At 48.3% G+C, this 22,275-nt stretch overlaps 1 protein-coding gene across 1 annotated transcript in view; it reads left to right on the top strand.

The window, feature by feature from the left end:
• Window positions 1–22,275, top strand: part of KCNN3 (potassium channel, calcium activated intermediate/small conductance subfamily N alpha, member 3) — a 206,874-nt gene that overhangs the window by 26,604 nt on the left and 157,995 nt on the right. Inside the window, exon 2 of the mRNA XM_015419135.1 lies at window positions 5,979–6,074. Coding sequence (XP_015274621.1) covers window positions 5,979–6,074 — 96 coding nt within the window. The remainder of the gene's footprint in view (window positions 1–5,978; window positions 6,075–22,275) is intronic.

The following is a 22,275-nucleotide window of genomic DNA, read 5'->3' as shown; positions in this document are numbered from 1 at the left end:
GATAGAGAATCCCTGTCGAAATCTTGGCTCTTCTGAGCTGTTCCGTGGTTCCCTGCTGTAGCTGTTGCCTGAATTTGTGGTTTGGATCCAGGGCTAGCTAGTCACTGTGTGTGTCTGTGCATGCGGACACAGAGTGCTGCAGGTTTGTGGTGCTTTTGGCGATAAACATGTGCCGGTGTACAGGCTGAGCAGGAGGGAAGCAAGCAGGCAGCTACTGACGCCACGTCAGTTTTCCTCCCCTTGCAGTTCATAAGAACCGAAGAAGGGCCTACTGGACTATTCCAGTGGTCCATCTAGTCCAGGATCCTGTCTCGCACAGTGGCCCCAACCAGTTCCTCCGGAGGGCCGACAACAGAACAGAGAGGTCAAGGCCTTCCCCCTCATAAGAATGTAAGAAGAGCCCTGCTGGATCAGACCAGTGAGGGTCCATCTAGTCTGGCATCCCGTCTCACAGAGTGGCCTCAACCAGTTCCTCTGGAGGGCCAACAGCAGGGCAGGGAGGCCGAGGCCTTCCCCTCACAAGAACAACAGAAGAACCCTGCTTAGTCAGACCAGCGAGGGTCCATCTAGTCCAGCATCTTGTCTCACACAGTGGCCTCAGTCAGTTCCTCCAGAAGGTCAACAACAGGGCACAGATGCCGTCCCGAGGCTTTCCCCTGACGTTGCTTCCTGGCATGGGGATTCAGAGGCTAACTGCCTCTGAACATGGAAGTTCTTTTTAGTCGCCATGGCTGCTAGCCCCTGATAGACCTCTCCTCCAGGAACCTGTTTGATTCCCTTTTCCAGCTCTTTATTCCTGTGGCCATCACTACATCTTCTGGCATCGAATTCCACATCATAATTACGCTCTGGTTAAAGAAGTATTTCCTTTTGTCCATCCTGAACCTACTGCCCATCAACTACATTGGATGCCTTTGAGTTCTAGTCTTTTGGGAGAGGGAGAACAATTTCTCTTTGTCGACTCTCTCCATCCCGTGCCTCATTTCATAAACCTTAATGTCTCTTTTTAAACTGAAAAGTCCCCGACTCTTCAGCCTTTCCTCGCAGCGAAGGTGCTTCAATCCCTATGAATGCTTCTCGCCTGCCAGAAAGCTGCAAAATGTGGGATATGTCTGTCCGTTGCTTTGGCTAGATCCGAAATGCAAAACCGTTTTACTCCTCCTTTCCCAAGCAGGCAGTGATGCTCACTGAGAGCCAGTTTGGTGTAGAGGTTAGGAGTGTGGACTCTAATCTGGGAGAAGCGGGTTTGATTCCCCACTTTTCCACATGCAGCTGCCGGTGTGACTTTGGGTCAGTCACAAGTTCTCTCAGAGCTGTTCTCTCACGAGCAGTCCTCGAAAGCGCTCTCTGGGTGCATTCAGACGGGGCATTTAAGCCAGTATAGAAGCTGGTTAGAAACGGAGTACTTCCGTGCGATCACATGCACAACATGCCTTCCGTCCCTAACCGTTGCCAACACCCCTTAAATCGGTGTAGTTTGCCACTTGGTACCCAAGTGGTGTTTCCCTGAGTGCTCCAGTTCTAGCCGTATTTTCCCCGTCTGATCACTCTCCGCCGGTGTCTAGCCGAACCTTCCACTTCTTACCCGCCATTTTTTTAAAGCCTCAGCGATATGTGCTTGGGCGACGCTTCGCCCCAGTGTTAATTATTATTATTATTATTTTTTAAAAAAACGTGATTAGTTTTAGGCTTCGGATGAGTCCGGGACCTCATGGAGCCCAGTTTCACTGTAAAAGTTTAAAGGGCAGTGTTCCTTCACGGACATGATTTTCAGGATAGTGTGTTCTGCACCTGCGTGAAGATCTCAAATCTGTGGATAGCTGCCTACGCGCATGTGCAAAATGTAAAAAAACCCAAACCTGCTGACACTCGCTGTGGTGTGCCTAGTGTGGACGCCTGGGAGCGATGTGTTGTGCGGTGAGGGAGGTGAGTGTGGCCGCGCTTGCCCTGGATCCAGTTAGTCCACTTGGAACTGGAGCAGCGGCAGGCCATCTGAACGCACCCACTCAGCCCCACCTACCTCACAAGGTGTCTGTTGTGGGGAGGGGAAGGGAAAGGAGATTGTAAGCCGATCTGAGACTCCTTCGGGTAGTGAAGGGCGGGGTATAAATCCGATCTCCTCCTCCTCCTCCTCCTTCTTTGCACAGCTAGCGGGCATTGGCCTTCAAGGCAAGAATCTTCCGACCCTTCGTGCCCATTATGAGAACATCTGCAGCTATTAGCTATACTGAAGCCTGCGGGAAGAGAATCCTCTCCACACTTGGCATGGCCTAATTGCGTTATCGGCTTGCTGTTGGATTGGATGTAATCAATTTATTGCGTTTGGCAATTCTGCCTTACAGCACATTTCTTTTTCAAAAAATTCTGCAAAAGAAAACCAAGCCTTTGGATTAACTCTTTGTCTCCGGAAGGTCCTCTGCAAAGTTTGTACATGAACAGGCTTTGATTTACTGCAGGTTGGCTGCAGGTCCTTGCAAAAGAAAGTTTCCTGTCTTATGTCCATTTTTTCCGGGCAGTGTCTGAGACTACTGCAGTGTACTGTCCGTGGGTCGCCCCTTGAAGACAGCGTGGAAGCTGCATCTGGTTTAAAAATGCGGCCTTGGGAGTGAGCCGGAAGAGCCGTGGGTTGGATCTTGCAAGCTTTTCCGCTTGATCTTGCCTGATTTTCCTTTTTTCCCACTGCCAAATCCACGTTTTCCATGCAGGTTCTGTGATGCTAACTGTAGAGATGTGAAGGCCCGGAAAAAAACCGGAAAAATTTGGGGAAAACCCAGGTTTTTCCCGTTTTTTTCCTGAAGCCTTTTTTGTTTTTTTCCGAAAAATTGGAAAAAGGAAAAAAAAGACAAAATTGATCATGGAACGTTTTATTTTAACATGATGAATAAAATATTTTAAGACAAGGTGTTCAAATATTTTCCAAATCATTTCTAATATATAATATTATATATATGGTATCAGATTGATCTAATTTCTGTGCACTGAGGACAAGCAAGTCCTAGGTTACAAACTGAACTCTCCAATGCAAGAACAAGATGCATTTCTTCCTTTGGGAGGTGCTATTGTCAGAAGAAAATAAAAAGGTTTCAGTTTTGTTTTTGCATGTGGGTTTGTAATAATTGTTTGGATACACCATATTTTTAATATGCTAGTTGTGATAATTTCATGCCAAGTAAAAATGTCCAGTCATATTTTATGTTCCTAAAGTAACAGAATGACTTTCAATCTACAAAAGACAAAAGAAATTTTAATGTAGCATTTTTTCAATGTTTCCGAAAATTTTTGTTTCCCCCCCGAAAAAAACCCTTGTGCTACGGTGGCCACTGCACAACTGATCAAACTTCTAGTGACCAATCAGAAACCTTGCTGGGTAAAGGCCCTGCCCACTTACTAAAAACACTTGGCAGGTGCCATGGTGCCCTGCCTGTGGTGTGGTGATCAGAAAGGGCTCCTCTTTACTTTTTTTTGCCGGTGGAGGAATTGGTAGGATCCAACTCCATATTGTGCCTAGCGCAAAACAAATACACTGGCTACCAGTACATTTCTGGGCTTGATTGAAGATTGATTGTTTGGTATAGTGGTTAAGTGCGTGGACTCTAATCTGGGAGAACAGAGTTCGATTCCCCACTCCTCCACTTGTACCTGCTGGATGACCTTGGGTAAGCCATAGTTCTGATAAGAGCTGTCCTTGAAAGGGCAGTTCTCGAGAGAGCTCTCTCAGCCCCCACCTCCCTCACAGGGTGTCTGTTGTGGGGAGGGGAAGGGAAAGGAGTTTGTAAGCCGCTCTGGGACTCTTGAGTGAAGGGCGGGGTACAAATCCAATCTCCTCTTCTTCTTCCTGGCTGCCTTGGGGCCTAGCTATATGTTAGCAGCATATAGATAAATATGTGATACTGTTTATATGTATGTCTGTCAAGCAGATGTGTGTTGGGAGTTCCTGCTGTTGCTGAAACTTAGTCCCTCAGTTGCATCTTGGCCTGACTTGCATTGGGACCGTGGCCATTTTCCTGACCTGGGGAGGTGCCGTCTGCTCTTCTGGGGGAAAGGCTCGTGTACTGACGGGCTATGTGTATATGCATGGTCTATGTATAAAGTTCCCCAGTGGAGAAGTTCACTGTGGCTGTTCCAAACAAAACAGTGCAGGAAGGGAGGTTTAAGCTTCCTCGCCTTTTACACCGTGACTGTGATGCTAGTCGGGCCCCCACATCCCTGAGAATCTAGGTTTCAACAAACGGGGCACTCCCAGTCGCATTCTGCTTGCAGAGCCTGTGGCAGACCCATAAACAGTGTACTTGAGCTCTCTGGGAGTGCCCGGGGAAACGCTGATCGGCACTTCGGGGTCAGGAAGCACTTTTTCTCCTGGCCAGTTTGGGCCGGGGATCCTCGAGTTTTTTTTTGTCAATTTCTGGGCGTGGACCAGGGGTCACTGGGGTTGTGTGAGGGGGGAGGTATTTGTGAATGTCCTGCATTGTGCAGGCGGTTGGACTAGATGACCCTGGAGGTCCCGACTCTGATTCTATCTCTGCATGAATTTCCCCATAGTTTAAGGTCAACAAGGGCTCCCCTGCTTCACGTACCAACTTACGGAGCGGTCACGTTGCGTTTACAAGAGTGGAGCCTTCATAGGTGTGGCTTCGGCCTGCAATTTGCCTGTCTTCCTCTGTTAATTACATATGGACTGGACTATTGCAGTGTGGACTACTTGGGGCTACCCTAGTAGAGTGTTCGGAGGCTGCCGCTAGTGCTGAATGCTGTGGCTAGACCGCTGGTCTGAGTCAGCTGTTGGGAGCCTGTGGCCCCGATATTACAGCAATTACACTGGCTACCGATCCACTCCTGAGCCCAGTTCAAGGTGTTGGTTTTGACCTTTAAAGCCCCACATCAGGGGTGTCAAGCATGTGGCCCGGGGGCCGGATCAGGCCCCCAGAGGGCTTCTATGAGGCCCGCGGTGGGACTGGCTGTCTTCTGCTGCTGCTTCCAGTTCTGCTGCTGCTGCGTCATCGTAGGTTTGCAGCTGACAGATGCACACCTGAACAGCCTACTCAAGATTGCAACAGCACAGACATTTCGATGCAGTAATTCAGAGCAAGAGGTGTAAGTTATCAGACACTGTTAAATAGAATATTGCAAGCGTGCTGATGTTTTAAGCATGTTTTTATTTTAAGTTAAAAAAAACAACCCTTTGTGTTTGTGTCCTTTATAAAGTTTATATCTCCGCTACCTGGGATTACATTTTATGACACACATGGCCCAGTCCAACAAGGTCTCATTTATGTCAGATCCGGCCCTCATAGCAAATGAGTTTGACACCCCTGCCCTACATGGCTTGGGACCGGATTATCTGAGGGGCTGTCTTCTCCCATAAATTGCTGCCTGGGAACTGAGGTCACAGGGAGGGACCCTCCTGACCGTCCCATCAATCAAAGAAGCTCATCTGGTGGATACATGAGACAGGGCCTTTTCAGTGGCAGCCCCATGGTTATGGAATAATCTCCCCAGGGAGGAGTGCCCGGCCCTGTCACTTTCGATCTTTAGAAGCAGCTGAAGACAGTTTTATTTAGGACTGCATTTGGTCAAGTTTGGGCCTGAATTGTGATTTTTAATTTCGGGGGGAGGTTTATCGTATGCATTTTATCTGTGTTGTAATCCACCTCAAGCTCCGTGAAGGAGAAAGGCAGCTATTAAATGCTTTAAATAAATGAATGAATAAATATCTGCAGGCGGGCAGAGAGGCAAAAGCTGGTTTTGTTCCAATTGGCGCTTGCTAGCTTGCGAATACTAATTTCCTGGCCTATTGGTGGTGGCTCTTGCTCCCTCCCTGTTTTTCTGTTTAATTGGATTGTGGTGGTTTTCTGCATATCAATCGTGTGTCATTCTAGGCGGCTTTCCAGCTGCTTTGAAATTCTAGGACCACAGGGCTCCTGAGCGCCCTAAATAAAACTGGCACGGCTAACCTTCCCTCTCCTTCTTCCCCCGCACAGGGTTCCATGTTCTCTCTGGCACTGAAATGCCTTATCAGCCTCTCCACTGTCATTTTGTTGGGTCTCATCATCGCCTACCACACCCGAGAAGTTCAGGTACGTCCTCATGCTTCCGGGACCCAATTGGGGGACTGGATCTCTTTTTGGATAAAGTTGGAAGGTCTGGGCACAGAGAAAGCCAGTTCGATACCTGCTTCGGGTACCAACTTGTGTGAAAGCCAGAGTGTCTTGGTGGATATTGGGTAAAGGTCAGCTTTTCATCGACATGAATTGGTGTCTGGAGGTGCCATATACCAAGGCAGACCATTAGTTTGCTAAGCACAGTATTGTCTACTACAGTGGTTCCCAACGTGGTACTTGTGGAGCCCACTGACTACTTTTCTGGTGCTCACCAAGTGTTTTTAGAAAGTGGGCAGGGCCAGGTGGGGCTTTTGTCCCGCAAGACTTCTGATTGGCCATTAGTGATTTGATTGGCTGTGCAGCTTACTTCCCACAATTAGAAAGGATACCTTACACATTTATCTCCTATATTTTGACATATTTATTGCTTCCCTGTTTTTTGTTCCCTTAATTATATCAAAACAGCTGTTGACCTTATAACCTTAGCGTGTTGTTTAGTTTTGTCTTCGCCTGTCTTAAAACCTCTTAATCATGTGACATGCTAATTTGCTGTTCAGCCTCTGCCTATGAGTTTGAACTGTTACCTTCCATTCCAATGTATTTGAAAAAGTGTGCAGGCACACGAAAGCTCATGCCATGAATAAACCTCTGTTGGTCTTAAAGGTGCCCCACTGGACGCAAAATTTGTTCTAAGGATCTTCACTGTATGACTGAAGTTAAGCTGCGGCAGCCATTTTTTGGCTGGTTTCACCTACTGTGGCAGCCATTTTGTGTCTGCACCCACCCAACCCTTGGTCAGAATTGCAAAATTGCCCGTAGTCTCAAAAAGACTAAGGACCCCAGTCTCTACTCTGATGGTTGGGAAAACAGCCTTTCCCGACATCTCCAACTTGTTTTTGTGGCACTTGAATCTGCTTGTGAAGCTGTGCTCTGCCACTTGGGGTGCCGTTCCCATTAAGACCAGCGACCTGAAGGCCTGTTTGTGAGTTATATTGAACACACGTACCATCCGTGTACAGTGTACACTTGAGTTTTTCTTTGTATGTGCATTGGGTAATTCTCAGGTTACATTCAACGCATGTACAGCTGAACGTGTGATTGAAACCGCACATTTACGAGGTACTGGTCCTCAGCTTTGTCTGTACTGGGAATGCACATTGTGTCTTCCTTACAAACAGATGCACGAATCCCTTCCTGTGGTACCTGGCACCAAGTTTAGGGGCCAGGCAAAACCCTGCTGATTTGCCCGGGCGTTTTTGTGAATCCCTTCACGTGCCCTCTGTCTTTTTTGCTGTTAAATTGGTCGAGAAAGTCAGTGCAGCTGGCTGCGCTCGCTGAGCCATTTGACCATGCGTGTGGCTGCGTTTGTGTGCGTATGTGTCTCGGTGCTGTTTATTTTGCTCCTTTTACCCACTTGATTACTTATTGATTTTTTAAAAGCTGTTTCTAGAATGTATTTTTGGGGGTTGGTTTTGATCTTGTTAGAAGATGCCTTCTGTTTGGGGTAACCGGCTAATAAGTATTATGAGTTTGGGGAGGGGGCACGGTTAGAAGCCATGCGTGGGTGCCAGAGAAATGCATGTGGTGGGTATGCTCCTTAAAGCATTTAGGGTTTTGTTGTTGTTGTTTTTTTTAAAATAATATGCGATATAGGGTTGGGCAGGTGGCCACCAGTGGTAAGTGGAGGGAGGTAGGGTTACCAGATCCAGGTGGGGAAACTCCTGGAGATTTGGGTGTGGAGCCTGGGGAGGACAGGAACCACAGTGGGGTACAATGCCGTAGACTCCACCCTCCAAAGCATCGATTTTCCCCAGGGAAACTGATCTCTGTCGTCTGGAGATGAGCTGTAATCAATGCTCTCTCTAAGCTGTGGAGCCTTGTGAGCAAAAATTAAACTGTGAGCTACTGGCATGAAAGTTCTGAGCGAGCGATTTGGCCACTGCATAAATCAGTTTGCTGTGGAGCCCTCCTTCCTGAGCTAAGACAAAAAAATGTGTGAGCCAGAGACTAAAAAGTTGTGAGCTAGCTCGCACTAACTCAGCTTAGAGGGAACACTGGCTGTAATTCTGGGGGATCTCCAGGTCCCTCCTGGAGGCTGGCGTCCCCAACTGCCTTGCTGGAGTGGAGCAAAGCCTGTACTAGCCCCAGCTTGGAGATCCAGTACACAGGAACGGCTTCACCCGTTGGATTTGACGCAGCCCAGGTGTCCGGACACTTCCCTTCTCTGACATAGGGTTGCCAACTCTGGGTAGGAAAATTCCTGGAGATTTGGAGGTGGAGAGTGGGGTTTTAGGGAGGGGAGTTTCCTCATCAGGGTACGACGCCATCACGCCCACCCTCCAGAGCAGCCGTTTTCTCCAGGGGGACTGAACCCTGCAGGGTGGTCAGTTGTAATTCCGGGAAATGTCCAGGTCCCACCTGGAGGCTGGCAACCCTGTTCCCAGGAGTCCTTCGCTTTAGGACGAGTTGGCGGGACTTTTGCCAGCTGGGAGTCGGGTTGCCGTGCCTGGAGACGGCTGCCATGGAAACCAGATGCCGCCCTTCCCTCCCTCAAATTTTGGTGTGTCACTGTCGCCTGCCATTTGTGTTAGTAAAGGGGGGGGCCCGGGCTGATCGGTGCCATCTCCTTCTCCCCCTCCCGTGCCCAGGCCGGTGTTCACAGGGAAACACCACCACCACCGCCCCCGCCTCGCGCTGCCCTGAATGGCAAAAAGCCATTGCAAAAAAAAAAAAAAAAAAAGAGGGGAAAGATTTCCTGGCTCAGCTAGGCCGAAACCCTGAGGTTGCAGCTGGACGTTGCTATGGTTACTGGAGCAGCCGGTGCTGTGGGTTCCTGGCATCGGGGAACTCCCCTTTTCTTTTCTTCCCTGCATATTCTGATCCCGTCTCTTTCAACCCTATGGTGTGTTCTCCGTTTGTGTGTGTGTGAATGTGTCATCTGCTTCCCCCCCCCCCTTCGATCCAGCCCTGCCCATACATCTACCCCAAGTAGGGCTGCCAAGTGGGGGCGGGTGGCGGGTAAACCCCCGCTTTGGAGGCCCGATTTCCACCGCCGCGGAATCGGGCCCCGGGGGGAACTCTGCCCCTCGAAGCGCAGCGTCACAGGAAGTGACATACACGTCGACCACGTTGGGGGCGTGGCCCAGATCGGGGAGGGAAAACTCTACGGTTTTCCCTCCCACGATCGTGGCCACGCCCTCAACGTGATCGACGTTGCACGTCACTTCCTGTGATGTGCTGGCGGGGCGCGCGGGACGGCTCCCGGAGCTAGCCAAGGCTCCCCCGCCGGTGAGTATTTTCGACTTGGGAACCCTAACCCCAAGCTAGTCTCCAGGTGAACCTGGGGACCCCCCGGAATTACAGCTCATCTCCAGACGACAGAGATCAGTTCCGCTGGAGGAGATGGATGCGTTGCAGGGTGGAGTCTATGGCACTGTACCCCACTGAGGTCCCTGTCCTCCCCAGGCTCCATCCCCAAATTTCCCCATACAGCATCCCATTTTTGGCCCTATATTATTGGCTTACTGGCCTTACAAGTGTCACAGGGACTTCGTTGCATGGTGTATTTTGTATTCTGTACTATTTGACCTCTGAAGAAGGCTCTCGTGAGCCGAAACGCGTCAGGTCACACGTCGTTCTTTTTTTGTGCATTTGCAGCCCCGTAGCCAGAAATTTTGGGTTGGTGGGGCATGGGGAAAATTTGTGGGGGAGGGGTGCCCACACGCCTTCCCTGAACTCCCAAGTGGCGGTCTCGCCACTTGGAGTTCAGGCGCAGGCAGCCTCCGCTTGTAAAACACCATTGAAAGGAAACCTTTTAAAAAAACCTTTTTTTGAAGTGGGGGCTGCCTGCGCCTGAACTCCAAGCGGTGAAATCACCTGGTGGAGTTCAGGAAAGGCATGTGGCTGCCCCCCTCCCTCCCTTCCTGCAAGATTTAAAGGACCCTCCAGCTGATCGGTGGACCACATGCTCCCGCTGATCAGCTGGAGGGCTCATTGAATGTCACAGGAGGGGAGGGAGGGGCAGCAGCTATTGTGGGGCATGCCTCATATTTGAGGGGGCAGAGCCCCAGAACGCCCCGCTGTGTTTACAGGCCCATGCATTTGTCACTTTGAACATTTTATGAGGCCTTATTTGGGCCCTTACAAGGTTTTTATACCTTTCTGAAATAAACATGGGCGCTTCTGTCTATGCCTATTGATGTTTTTAACTTTTGGCCCTTAAGTAGTTTTCTTAGCTTCCTTTGGAGGTTTTTGTCAATCCCCAAATCTCCAGGAAGTTTCCCCACCTGGAGTTGGCAACCCTAAACCCCCCAAGTGCTGGTGGTCAGGGGGGAACCAACAACCCTGATCCCAACGCAGGCTGAATTTGAGCTGGGGGCTCAGTCGCAGTATTTTTCAACCCCCAGAACATGCCAAATTAGGACCAAGGCTGTGCCTCGGAGTAAGTACAGAGTGCATCTCAAGGAAAAGAAATGGGAGGAGGACAAAAGAAAGTAGTAGGGGTATACCCTGCAAACTCACGGATGTATTTCGGTCGGGGAAAGGAGATCTGTGAACCAAGAGAAGATGAGGGTTAAATTAGGGCAGTTCCCCTTCCCGTGCGATGGAAGATAGTAGAGTTTTCTTTCGTTTTTTAAAAATTACGTAAAAGAGGAATTTTGTAATTTTCCAGGCTACGGTGGGTGGCCCAGGCTAGCCCATTCTTTTTTTTTTTTCTTTTTTTTTTAAATTAATTTTTTATTGATTTTCAACAATTTACCAAAACATACAATCCCATTGACTTTCGTCAGTTGGATACAATTATACATACACAGACAACACACAAAAGACACATATACACTACCTTCACCCACCCACACCATAACCTGTTTTTCCCCATATCACATGGCGGCGGCGTCTATCCGTGATAAAGTAATTACTGAACTCAAATCGGAACTCCAGTCAGAACAGTTTCAGCAGAAGCTAAGAGAAGAAGTGGGCAAAGCACTTCAGCTGTTTTGGGACAAGGTGTTTAGAAAGCCCCAGGATTTATGTGTAGAAGATAAGGATCAGGATCAGGAAGAACAAATACAAGAGATACAAGCCCAAAATGACTACCAGGACTGTAAGCAGGTGGACGAGCAGCAAAAAACACAGTTAGAGTTGCAACAGATGAACAGAAAAGAAAGGACAAAAGAAGCGGATTTTATAAAAGTTACCTTGGAAAGAAGGAAGACGGCAAAAAGAATAAAAAAAGGAAAGACAAAAAGACGTTGGTTTAAGCCCTTGTGGAGAGAAAAGACGCTAGTACAGAGGCGAAAAATGAAGAAAGTTACAAAGCAGTGTGCAGGTCGTAATCAACTGAATGAGGAAGTTTGCAAATATGAAAGACTCTCAGGGGAGACCATGTTAAAGGAGTATAAAAATTTAAGACATCTGATAGAAAATAGGGAAAATCAGATCAAAAAGGAGAGGCAGGTTAAGTTTACCAGACTGAGTAATATGACTTAGGTATGTTTTGCTTTAGTACTAAGTTTGTGAAAAATATGTGGCAGCAAAATAGGATGGAAATATGTGAAAAACATATATGGTATTTGGTTAATTGCAGAAGAGATTGAGGTCAGTACGACTAGCGGAAATATTTGTTTGAAGTGGTCTGTTTTGAGGGTCTGGCACCATCTGGTAGCAAACTAAACTTGAGTGGGTTGTTAAGTAGGTGAAGTTAAGGGGAAACATAACTGTGTAGTTAAAACAAATTTACCTCTATGAACCAGATAGAAGGGTCAATAACTGATTGGGGAGATTAATTTCTGAATGTAATTTGATTAAATTTGGGGATATTAAATGTATACATTATCTGAGAATTAGGAGGTAAAATTATAACTAGGAGTATTAGAAATGTTCCTCTAAAACGGGATTGTTCAGAAAAATTAAATAGCTGATTAAGTTGTAATTGTACCAAATGATGAGTATTTGAATGATAGATTAGAAGACATCATTGAACAAGAAGAGTAAATGGTCAGAATATATGACATTAAGGTGCAGTAAGTTAGGAGGAAATTATTTATTGCTAAAGAGATAAACCAGCATTTCCAGCGCATACTTGACTCAAAGCCAGACTGAATGGCCAAGCGAATAAATTAATAAATTGCTGGTGGAAAGGCAGTCAAAAATGAGCAAAGTAATATATAATGATTAACAGTAAATCTTAAGGATAATAAATTTGTTTTTGAAACATGATAGGGGAATAGTGTGATAAGGCTAGCCCATTCTTGTCAGATCTTGGAAGCTAAGCAGGGTTGGCCCTGGTTGGATGGGAGACCACCAAACAATGCCAGGGTTGCTATGCCGAGACGGCCAATGGGGAACATAAGAGCATAAGAGAAACCATGTTGGATCAGGCCAGCGGCCCATCCAGTCCAACACTCTGTGTCACACAGTGGCCAAAACCCAGGGGCCATCAGGAGGTCCACCAGTGGGGCCAGAACTCCAGAAGTCCTCCCCCTGTTGCCCACCAAGCACCGAGAGCATAACATAAGAGAAGCCATGATGGATCAGGCCAATGGCCCATCCAGTCCAACACTCTGTCTCACACAGTGGCCAAAACCCAGGTGCCGTCAGGAGGTCTACCAGTGGGGCCAGAACTCCAGAAGCCCTCCCCCTGTTGCCCCCCAAGCACCGAGAGCATAACATAAGAGAACATAAGAGAAGCCATGATGGATCAGGCCAATGGCCCATCCAGTCCAACACTCTGTCTCACACAGTGGCCAAAACCCAGGTGCCGTCAGGAGGTCCACCAGTGGGGCCAGAACTCCAGAAGCCCTCCCCCTGTTGCCCCCCAAGCACCGAGAGCATAACATAAGAGAACATAAGAGAAGCCATGATGGATCAGGCCAATGGCCCATCCAGTCCAACACTCTGTCTCACACAGTGGCCAAAACCCAGGTGCCGTCAGGAGGTCTACCAGTGGGGCCAGAACTCCAGAAGCCCTCCCCCTGTTGCCCTCCAAGCACCGAGAGCATAACATAAGAGAACATAAGAGAAGCCATGATGGATCAGGCCAATGGCCCATCCAGTCCAAAACTCTGTCTCACACAGTGGCTAAAACCCAGGTGCCGTCAGGAGGTCCACCAGTGGGGACAGAACTCCAGAAGCCCTCCCACTGTTTTCCCCCAAGCACCAAGAACATAACATAAAAGAGAAGCTATGAGGGATCAGGCCAATGGCCCATCCACAGTCCAACACTGTCTCACACAGTGGCCAAAACCCAGGTGCCATCAGGAGGTCCACCAGTGGGGCCAGAACTCCACAGTGGCCAAAACCCAGGGGCCACCAGGAGGTCCATCAGCGGGACCAGACCACCTCTGCTTGTCTCTTGCCTTTGAACCCCCCCTATGGGGTTACTACAAATCAGCTGGGACTTGAGAGCGGTTTCCACTGCCATTAGAATTAGGGTGTCCATATGGTATTCCCGATGCTCATTTCCCCCACATCTCTTGCTTTTTAGGAGATGGGCTATGACTCAGTAGTGGAACATCTGCTTTGCGAGCAGAATTCCTCAAATGCAGCGTGCAGGAGGTCCCCGGTTCAATTCCTGGCCTCTCTTGTTCGAAGGACCAGGCAGTAGGTGACGTGAAAGGCCTTTGCCTAAGACCCTGAAGAGCTCTTGCCAGTCACAGAAGGCAAAACCGACTGCCCCGATTCAGTCATCATGTTTTGGAGAACCACAGTACAGAAGGAGAAGCTTGAGGCAGCCCCAGTGCCTCATGTTATCTCCCCCCCGCCCAGCCATCTGCTAAACGGCACACCTGGACTCAGTGAAGCATGCAGGATCACAAGGCAGGTGGCCCCGGCAATTAGCCCCGGTGACCCCATGTCTTTCTCCGGCCACAGGGTTACAAATTGGCCAGAGGGAAAAAGAAAAGCCAGTTTGGCCTCCTCTCGGCCTCTCGGACAGCGCTCTGATCGGCAGAAAGCAGCCGGCAGAGTTGCTCAAAGTGTGAGAACAGTATTATCTCCGGCTAGCGTCACCCGTTCAAGCTGCCGGGAAAGGCGCAGGAGCAGGGAGCGGGTTTTGGCAACACTGCCCCGGCAGGCATCTTAACGGGAAAGGGCTGTTCTTGGGCTTATCACTTGGCAACTTGACGTAGTGGCGAGAAGCTACTTGAGCCGAAATTCTCTCTCTTCCGCGCCAGTGTTCCAGGAAGGCTCCTTGGGGCCTGCCATTCCATAGTTGCCAAAGAGGGAGTGGCCAGTAAGACCACTTGGTAGGGTTGCCAGGGTCCAGGTGGGGCCTGGAGATCTCCTGGAATCACAGCAGGTCTCCAGGTTACAGAGATCAGTTCCCCTGGAAAAAATAGCTTATTGGGAGGGGGGACTCAGTGACGTTGTACCCTGCTGAGGTCCCTCCCCTCCCTGGACCCCACCCTCCCCAGGATCCACCCCCCAAATATCCAGGAATTCCCCAACCTGGCACTGGCAACCCCACCACTGAGGCAAGTGTGTCGGGGGTCAGCCAGGGCTCAGTGATAGGGAGGACTCCTCAGGAGAAGAGGACTCCTCAGTAGGAGAGGAGCCCTGCGTAGCCAGTCTTGAGTTAACAGGAGAAGCTGACCAGCAGGAAGATGAGCTGCAGGCTTGTCAGGACTCGCAGCCAACAGCTGGTGCAGAGGCACCCTGATTCAGCAGGTGAGCTTCAGTTGGCCATTCCTAGCCCACTAGTATCACTCACACCCTTAGAACGCCGCAGTCAGAGGCTGAGAACAGGGCTACAGACAAGACAGCAAAGTGCACGCCTCCTGGCCTGACGCCAGCTGTTTGCTGATGACAAGGATGAATAGTTGCAGGATTGCTTCTGAGCAGCTGGCTGCAAGCATGGCCCTTAGGCATGGGGCTATAAAAACCAGCCAAGAGAGGCTGTTAGGCATGGACACAACTCCCACGATAGATGCTAAGCCACTGCTTTACCTGACTTCTGGACCCCTGACCTTGGACTGAAGGACTCTGCCTTGCCTGACTTCTGGCACCTGATACTCGAAGCCTGCTAGCCAGTACAGTGTGGGACTGATTCCCCACAAGCAGCTGTGCCGCCATTGTTCTTCCATTTGCCCCGGTTGCATTGGTCAATTTCACAGTATTCACTGCATGGCCGCATTTTGACCCACATCTCCCCCCGATTTCTCCCGCATCTTCTCGATCTCAAAAAACAAGGATCGAGAAGACGCGGGGGAAATAGGGGGGAGAAATGCGGGTCAAAATGCAGCCGCGGAGTGAATAGTGTGAAATTGACCAATGCAACCGGGGCAAACGGAAGAGTGATGGCGGCACAGCTGATTGTGGGGAATCGGTCTGGGAGTCAGTTCCATCTCCGATTTTCCTCCTCTACCTTGGCCTCTGTTTTGGACTCCATCTCCCCACCCAGCAGCCCCACACTTAAGTCTGAGCCACCCTTCTTTGGGGGGAGGGTTACCCTGACCCCATCTCTCATGCTCCCCCCCTCCTCCACGGACGTGCAATTTTCGTTAGCTGCAGAGCGTGCCAGGAAAGAGACAGAAAGGGATTACTCTTTCGTGTGGGTTTTCGGTGCCTCTTGCAGATGCCGCCTCCAGAAGGAATCGGTTCTACTTTTAAGCGTGATTTATCTATCTTCTGGTTTTCTTTTAATCCTGCCCTCCCTCTGAGGAGCTTGGGGGAAGCGTGAATGCTTCTCCCTTCCTCCACTTTATTTTGGGATCGGCTGGCATGCCCCGAATCAGCCCTGAGTCAGGTACTGTCATTCCAGAGCCTCAGTCAGGCCCCTGTTAATAGTCTTCAGTCTCGGGAAAACAACTCACCCCCTTCATTAAAGCTTGGAGATGCTATCTTCTGCATGAGCTAAGACGTCTGCAAAGGCCTTTTGTTAACTGTCTCCTCTCAGACAAGCGCAGCAGTGGAGGTTTTGTGAGCCAGGATGCAGGCGAGTCGGGTCCAGAGCCTCTGTGGCTGCTTACACTGGGCAGGAGAGGGTTAAAGAGGCCTTTGCCAGCACCTCTTGAGGATCAGCCTCTAGGGGGAGCCAGTGTTCCTTGAGCCCTTCAAAATCTGGGCCCTGCCACGGGTCCAGAGTCTCTGTGGCTGCTTACACTGGGCAGGAGAGGGTTAAAGAGGCCTTTGCCAGCACCTCTTGAGGATCAGCCTCTAGGGGGAGCCGGTGTTCTGGGCCCTGCCACTGAATTTGGGTTTCCAAAGGAGGATTCGAGACCGTTGTTTTCCTGTAACAGTTATGACTGTTGCATGTTCACCTGCTTTGTTCGAGGCGTCAGTCTGTGATTTGATCTGATTTTTACACAGTTTATATCCTGCATTTTTGCTTTCACAGGGGCCACCGAGGCGGCTAACAAATTAAAACATACACAATAGAAATCACCATGAAAACAATGCCCCAAGTCATTAAAACCAGAGCTAAAAGACATACAAAACATTTAAAAACCCAACAATTGAAAGCATTGGTCAGGAAGGAGGGATCCCCGAGGGGACGCCAAACAAAATAAAAAAGTCTTTACCTGCTGGCGGAATACGGCAACAGAAGGGGACAGACGAGTCTCTCTGGAGAGGGAGAGTTCCAGAGTTTTGGTGCCACAACCAAGAAGGCCCTGTCTCGTGTTGCTACCGACCTAATCTCAGAAGAGCCAAGAACCAGATGGTCTGAGGGAATGAAGTCCCTCACTTAACAGGGATTGTCACCATATGCCACTCATCTGAATCCTGGTTTCTGTTCTTTTTTTTTAAAAAAAATTATTTAGAATTTAACATACATCTGTTCATTGTATAATATTACATATATTTTCAGAGTCCACTCTTTTTATCCAACCATTTGTACAGTTCTACCCATCTATCTAAAAAATCTTCATCATTTTTCCCTTGTAGATACATGTTCAGTTTATCTATTTCTGCTACTTCCAACAGTTTGCTCAATACTTCGTCTGATCTGGGTGTACATTCTAGAGACACTTAATGACATAATAAGACAAAATGAAAATATTCAGGGCCTGAAACTAAAAGGCCAGGAATACAAACTGCTGGCTTTTGCAGACGACCTACTGTTCATATTAGAAAATCCAAAAGACTCTAGCCGTGAACTCTTAAAAACCCTCCAAGATTATGGGAAGGTGGCTGGCTTGAAAATAAATTATAAAAAAACCAAATTAATAACAAAGAACTGTGACAAAGATACCAAACAACAACTACAGGAGATAACTTCGATGGAGATAGTTAAGAAGATAAAATATCTAGGCATAATAATGACAAATAGAAATAGCACTCTAATTGAAGATAATTACTCAAAACTGTTAGAGGAAATAAGGGAAGACTTGAATAAGTGGAAAGATCTACACCTGTCACTCCCCCCCCCTTATTGGCTTCCCACAGTGCTCCAACCTCCAGTCCAATTCTTGAATTTCCTTCATATCTCCCTTTTTCCCTATTAACATCCACAGGTAACTTCTCCTTCAATTGTTATTCTTATACATTGTCTATTTTCTGCTATCTTTCAATTTTCAATAATTCTCAAAGCAAAGGCCCCTGCCACACGGCAGGGGGAAAGCCCTTTAAAGCGCGGCTTTTAAAAGCCGCGCCAACGTTGATCCGGCTCGGCGGGATCCCACGGATCCCCCGGCCGAGCCGCCTTTTCTCCCCGGCGCGATCAAACGCCGGAGAGAAAAGACGGCTCTAACCGGGAGCCGGCCGATCTGCGCATGTCGGAGCATGCGCAGTTCGGCTCCGGCCCGGGGTTGAGCCGGCGCAAGGGAGCGCCGGCGATCAGACGCCCGGGAAGAGGCGCCTCATCCGTTTGAACCACCGAGGTAGGTGGTTCAGTTTGAGGCGGTTCTTCCCGGGTTTGGGCCAGTTTGGAGGCGGAAGCAGAACGCTTCCCAGATGTTGTGGTGTGATCGCGCTGCTTTGATCCGCCTCCAAACTGTCCCGTTCCCGGGCCAAATCGCCTCGTGTGAACGGGGCCTAAGTATAACAAAGAAACGTATGAAAAATTATTAGATGAGACAAATCACCTCAAAGCAGAAGAGAACTTACTATCACAATGTAATTTGAAATTATCGGGGTGGGAAAAGCTCCAGTTAAAATCAAGATTCCAGATAGATCTGAAAGTGTGTTTCTACCAAGAGAAAAATGAGCTAGATAAAATCTGGCTCTCATCGAATGATAAAATGATCCAGAAAGTGTATAAACTATTGTTAGAGGATTACTTATCAGAAGAAGTGCAAACCCATAACCTAGCGGTTTGGAAGAAAGACCTAGGCCAAGAACTATCTAAGGAATCATGGTCAAAGATCTGGAAATCTGTAAAATATATGAGAGCAACGACTTATAGAGAAAATGTATTTAAAATGTACCATAGATGGTACTGGTCCCCAGAAAGGTTAGCCAAATGTTACCTAAATTGCTCAAACGTGTGTTGGAAATGTAAATTAAATGTTGGCACCTTTTACCACATGTGGTGGCGCTGTAAAAAAATCCAAACATTCTGAAAGTAAAATTGGAAATAGTACCTGAGATATTTCTATTAAATGTTATGCCAGATAAGTTATCCTTTAATGAGAAGTATGTAATTGCGTACGTAATAACAGCAGCAAGAATACTCTGGGCTAAACATTGGAAACTGGTTTCTGTTCTTAACATGGCGCAAGTTTCTAGCCCTCATTGTGTGGTTCTTTCTTTCTTTCATTTTAATTAACATATCATGATTCAGGTAGTTTGCAACAAGTTAGAGAAAAATCTGTCCAACGGTTAGCAGAGGTTTTATGCACCGTCATTTCTGTCACAGTTGCTGAAACCTAGATCTGTTAGAAGGTTAAGCAGGGGTTCTGGGACATGCTTTTAGGAGGTGTGCAAAATGAGGACATTTGGGCAGATGCCGGAGTGAGGGAGCTCAGCTTCCCACCATTCCCTCTTCTGTTTGCTACTTAAAGGTGTGGTGTGAGATGATAGAGGTTTACAAAATTATGCATGGGATAGAGAAGGTTGAGAAAGAAGAACTTTTCTACCCTTTCTCACAATACGAGGACTCGTGGGCACTCCATGAAATTGATGAGCAGCAGGACTCTTTTTGGTCAGGAACGCACAGGAACGGAGTTCCGGCTGGCTCCCGAGTTGGCCACGCCCAGCAGGAGCTCATTAGCATAATAGGCCACACCCAATAGCAGAAGCTCATTAGGATTGGCTACATTAGGGGTGTGTGGCTTAACATGCAAAGGAGTTCCTGCTACAAAAAAAGCCCTGTACAGAATAAGAAGGGAAAGGTGAGTGTGGCTGGATGACCACACTTCTGGTAACATGATGGTGTGCGTATGCGCTAATGAGCGGTGCTGTCAGGGTGTGGCCTATTATGCTAATGGGTTTTGCTGTTGGGTGTGGCCTATTATGCTAATGAGTTCCTGCTGGGCTTTTTCTACAAAAAGAGCCCTGAGAGCAGTAGGCATAGAACAGATAAAATGAAGTCCTTCTTTACCCAGAGAGTAATGAACACATGGATTTCATCGTCACAGGAAGTGGGGGTGGCTGCAAGCAGACAGCTTCAAGAGGGGATTGGATAAGCATGTGGAGCAGAGGTCCATCAGTGTCCTCTTCTTTGCCAGCTCTCGGTTTGGAGTTTTTGAGGGGGTGGAACCTGGGGAGGGCAGTGTTTGGGGAACCTCCGCCGAATTTAATGCTGTAGAGTCCACATTCCAAAGGAGCCATTTTCTTCAGGGAAACGGATCTCTGTAACGAGGAGACCAGTGCTCCCTCTACGCTGTGGAGTCTTGTGAGCAAAAATGCTACTTTGTGAGCTACTGGCATGAAAGCTGTGAGCAAGTGATTTGGCTATGGCATCACTTAGTTTGCTCTGGAGCCGTCCTTCCTGAGTTAAGACAAAAATGTGTGAACTGGAGGCTAAAAAACTGTGAGCTAGCTCACACTAACTCAGCTTAGAGGGAACACTGACCAGTTGTAAAATTGGGTGATCTCCAGCCACCACCTGGAGACTGGCAACCCTACGTCATCAAGCAAGGTGGTGCTCTCTGTGAAGACAAAAAGAACATAAGAGAAGCCATGTTGGATCAGGCCAATGGCCCATCCTGTCCAGCACTCTGTGTCACACAGTGGCCAAAACCCAGGGGCCATCAGGTCCACCAGCAGGGCTCCAGATGCCCTCCCACTATTCTCCCCCAAGCACCAAGAACATAACATAAGAGAGGCCATGATGGATCAGGCCAATGGCCCATCCCGTCCAGTGCTCTGTGTCATGCAGTGGCCCAAACCCAGGTGCTTGAAGGCTTGTTAACTTGGCCAGTGAGACTCCTCTCCTCCTCCCGCCCTGGGAGATTCAGTTGGACATTTATCTAACTTGCTCCCCAACCCAACACAGAACGGCCGCTTGGTTTTAAGCAAAGGGATTTGCTTTGCATTAGAAGCCTGGGGATCTCGCAGCAGGCTGGGGATCGCATACCCCCCCCCCAGCAATCTGCATTAAGACCGTGACCCTCTTGGGGCTTTGTAGCTTCAAAGTGACACGGGGATGCATAAATGCCTTGGGCAACTCCAAGGAAGAGATTTTTAAAGGAGGAAAAGAAGTTAATCGCCAAAGCTGGGTGCAGGAGCCAGGGATGTACAGTAATTCTGTGTCACGGCTGGGATTACAGCGAGTGAACGGCTGGCTTCCAGAGGTATGTCCCCCACGCTGCCTCTTTGAAGCTGAATTGTAAAAGAGGAGAGAGAGAGAGAGAGAGAGAGAGAGAGAGAGAGAGAGCAGGGAGCAAAGAACATCTGGCTAAGCATCCCTTAAAGGGACAGGACAAGTTCTTCGGGCAGCGGGTAACCGTAGTGACTGCCTGACACTGCGGACTTGGAAGTGATTCCAGCTGTGCTTTTTTCAATTGGTCAGGCTGGCAAATAGCTGGTGCCGAGGATTGATTTGCCCGTGCCGTGGTGGGGGTGGTGGGTGGCGTGCTTTGGGTTTGCACCGAAGCCACATCAAGAGAATGATTAATGTTCTGGAGCCTGTTCATGCAAAAAAAAAAAATGTTCTGGTAGGTCCCCTTAAGTATCCCTTCTTATAGGAGGGGCCGTGGCTCAGTGGTAGAGTCTTTGCGTGGAAAAGGTTCCGAGTTCAGTCCCCAGCATCTGATTCAGTATAAGGCAGCTTTATACTCAGCTGGCATGAGCATGAACATATGGACACACTAAGCTGGTTTATGCTGAGCCTAACTGGTCAAAGTCAGTCTTGTCTAATCCGAGTGGTAGAGCCAGTAGCCACTGACAGATGTATCCTCCATGGATTCGTTTTATCCCCTTTTAAGGACGTCTGTGCCTGTGGCCATCACTACATCCTCCAGCAGTGAGTTCCACATTTTAATCGCTCTCTGTCTAAAGTGGTATTTCCTTTTGTCTGTTCTGAACCTACTGCCCATCCGCTTCATTGGATGCCCTCAAGTTCTGGCCTTTTGAGAGAGTTAGGAAAAGTTCTCTTTGTCCTTTCTCTCCACCGCATGCATCATTTTTTCTCTCAGCAATTTTCTTTTCTTTCTTTCTTTCTCTTTTTTGGCCCCCCGGAGGGGATTTTTTATTGCTTTTTTAATTGGACTACAAACTACAAAGAAATAAGGGAAGGGAACGACAATTAAGGAGAAAGAAAAGATAACCACTACTAACTAAAACCCCAAGAGTAGGAGATCATTAAAACAGCTTAAGTACAAACTCTTTCCTTAAATCGCTAATATCTTTTGAACATAGTCAGACATGCTAAAATATCTTTTAAAAGATTTAACTGCTAGAGAGAAACCCCAGAGCATCCCATTATTAAAAACTATATTTTCAAAGGCACAATTCAGAGTCCTTCAGCCTTCATTTTTTCTTTTCTTGCCTTTTCCTTAGTTTATATGGACTTTTAGGGGCAGTCGCCCCTTTTTCCGAAAGAGAGTCCTCTCCGGAAGACCCTGAGTCCAGCTCGCCACTGGACTTACTGTCCTTCTCCTCTTTATCCACCTCCTCTGGCTCGCCCAACTGGATTCTCAAAAAGTCCCCTGCTTTGGAAACAGAGTCAATCTTTTCTTTTTTATCCTGAAGTTTGAAGGTTACGCCCTCTGGAAATAACCACCTGTAGCCAATTGCATTTGTTTGAAGAAAAAGAATTAAATCTTTATATTTCTTTCTCCTTTGTCTTATTTCA

The sequence above is a fragment of the Gekko japonicus genome, unplaced genomic scaffold (genome assembly GCF_001447785.1).
Source record: "Gekko japonicus isolate JY-2015 unplaced genomic scaffold, Gekko_japonicus_V1.1 scaffold25, whole genome shotgun sequence".
Lineage (NCBI taxonomy): Eukaryota > Metazoa > Chordata > Lepidosauria > Squamata > Gekkonidae > Gekko > Gekko japonicus.
Note: the sequence above shows the minus strand (reverse complement) of the source record. Positions and strands in the feature narration are given on the sequence as shown.